Genomic DNA, 2,583 nt, shown 5'->3' on the forward strand with positions numbered 1-2,583 from the left:
TTTCTGCCAGGGCTCTTTCTGGTCTCTATTCTTTTCCGTTGATCTATTTGTCTATTCTCTCAGCAATACTACACTGTCTTGATTACTGTAGCTTTATAGTAAGTCTTGAAGTCAGGTAATATCAGTCCTCTGACCTTGTCAGTCTTCTAACTTTGCCTTCTCCTTCAGTATTGTGTTGGCTATAGACTTAATTTGTTGATATCCACACAATCATTTGCTGGAATTTCGATTGGGATTGTACTGAAATCTATAGATCAAGTTGTGAAGAACTGATGTCTTGATAATTGAGTTTTCCTACCTCCAATCATTGAATATCTCCCTATTTATTTGGTTCTTCTTTGATCTTTTAAAATCAGAGTTTTTAGTTTTCCTCATAGATCTTAAACATATTTTGTTAGATTTAAATCAAAATATAGGCCAGGTGCAGTGGTGCATGCCTGTAATCCCAGCACTTTGGGAGGCCAAGGCGGGTGGATTGCTTGAGGTTAGGTGTTGGAGACCAGCCTGACCAACATGGTGAAACCCTGTCTCTACTAAAAATACAAAAAAAAAATTAGCCAGGTGTGGTGGCAGGTGCCTGTAATCCCAGCTACTCGGGTGGTTGAGGCAGAAGAATCACTTGATCCCAGGAGGCAGAGATTGTAGTGAGCCAAGATTGCACCACTGCACTCCAGCCTGGGCAACAGAGCAAGACTCTGTCTCAAAAAATATATATATTTATATCAAAATATTTCATTTTGGTTTTTCCTGCCATCTTGGATCCTGCGTGGAACAAGACTTCTAAAAGAAAATATGTCTGGAAGGCTGTGGTCCAAGGCCATTTTTGCTGGCTATAAGCAGTGTCTCCGGAACCAAAGACAGCACACAGCTTTCCTTAAAATTGACAGTGTTTATGCCCGAGATGAAACAGAATTATATTTGGGCAAGAGATGTGCTTATGTATACAAAGCAAAGAACAACAAAGTGACTTCTGGCGGCAAACCAAACAAAACCAGAGTAATCTGGGGAAAGGTAACTCTGGCCCACAGAAACAGTGGCATGGCTTGTGCCAAATTCCGAAGCAATCTTCCTGCTAAGGCTATTGGACACAGAATCCAAGTGATGCTGTACCCGCATGCTGTACCCTTCAAGGATTTAAACTAATGAAAAGTCAATAAATAAAAGTGGATTTGTGCTCTCGTAAAAAAGCATTTCAGGCCGGGCTCAGGGGCTCATACCTGTAATCCCAGCACTTTGGGAGGCCGAGGCGGGTGAATCTGACCAACATGGTGAAACCCCGTCTCTACTAAAAATACAAAATTAGCCGGGTGTCGTGGTGCATGCCTGTAACCCCAGCTACTTGGGAGGCTGAGGCAGGAGAATTGCCTGAGCCCAGGAGGCAGAGGTTGCAGTGAGCTGAGATCGTGCCAGTGCACTCCAGCCTGGGCAACAAGAGCGAAACTCCATATGAGAAAAAAAAAACATTTTGGAGGGTGGAGGGTGCCTAATGTAAATGAAATTGTGCTTGCTTTCTTTTTTTCTTTTTTTTTGAGACGGAGTCTTGCTCACTTGTTCATTACTAAAATATAGGAAAGTCATTGGCTTTTTTTTTTTTTTGAGATGGGGGTCCCACTCTGTTGCCCAGGCTGGAATGCAGTGGTGTTATCTCAGCTCACTGCAACCTTCGCCTCCCAGGCTCAAGCAATCCTCCTGCTTTAGTCTCCCAAGAAGCTGGGACTACAGGTGCGCACTACCACATCCAGCTAATTTTTGTATATTTTGTAGAGACTAGATTTCACCATGTTGCCCACGTTGGTCTCAAACTCCTGGACTCAAGTGATCTGTGCTCCTCAGTCTCCCAAAGTGCTTAGATTACAGGCATGAACCACTCCATGGAGCCTACTGCAGCCTTGAACTCCTGGGCTCAACTGATCCTCCTGCCTCTGCCTCCCATGTAGCTGTGATTACAGGCTCATGCCACCACAACTGGCTGACTTTTGTACACTAACCTTGCATTCTGCAACTATCATCACTTGCTATAATTGCTTATTAGTTCCAAGTGTTTCTTTTGTCATTTCCAATTTTCTACATAATCATGTCATCTGTGACAAAGATGATTTTATTTCATCCTTCCCTTTACTATGTTTTAATTAGGTTGTCTTTTATTATCGAGTTTTAAGATTCTTTAGATATTTTAAATATAAATCCCTTTTAAGATATATGATTTGCATGGCTGGGTGCAGTGGCTCATGCCTGTAATCCCAGCACTTTGGAAGGCTGAGGTGGGCGGATCACTTGAGGCCAGGAATTCGAGACCAGCCTGGCCAACATGAGGAAACCCTATCTCTACTAAAGATACAAAAATTAGCCGAATGTGGTAGTGTGTGATTGTAATTCCAGCTACTCAGGCGGCTGAGGAGAATCGCTTGAACTGGGGAGGTGGAGGTTGCAGTGAGCTGAGATTGCACCACTGCACTCCGGCCTGGGCAATAGGATAAGACTCTGTCTCAAAAAAAAAAAAAAAAAGATATATGATTTGCAAATATTTTCTCCTATTTTGAGAGGTGTCTTTACTTTCTGGATGCCTTTCATTGAAGAACAAAT

At 42.8% G+C, this 2,583-nt stretch overlaps 1 protein-coding gene across 1 annotated transcript; it reads left to right on the plus strand.

Annotated features, from left to right (window-relative positions):
* Window positions 1–792: 792 nt before the first annotated feature.
* LOC129469627 (large ribosomal subunit protein eL33-like) lies at window positions 793–1,161 on the plus strand. Its single transcript, XM_055256423.2, has one exon. The coding sequence runs from the start codon at window positions 793–795 to the stop codon at window positions 1,141–1,143; it is 351 nt and encodes a 116-aa protein (XP_055112398.1). The 3' UTR covers window positions 1,144–1,161.
* The last annotated feature ends 1,422 nt before the right edge of the window (window positions 1,162–2,583 follow it).

Source organism: Symphalangus syndactylus, chromosome 20 (assembly GCF_028878055.3).
Source record: "Symphalangus syndactylus isolate Jambi chromosome 20, NHGRI_mSymSyn1-v2.1_pri, whole genome shotgun sequence".
Lineage (NCBI taxonomy): Eukaryota > Metazoa > Chordata > Mammalia > Primates > Hylobatidae > Symphalangus > Symphalangus syndactylus.

Excerpts from the sequence above, each read along its gene's own strand:
- LOC129469627 (XM_055256423.2), top strand. The coding sequence starts at position 793 with ATGTCTGGAAGGCTGTGGTCCAAGGCCATTTTTGCTGGCTATAAGCAG.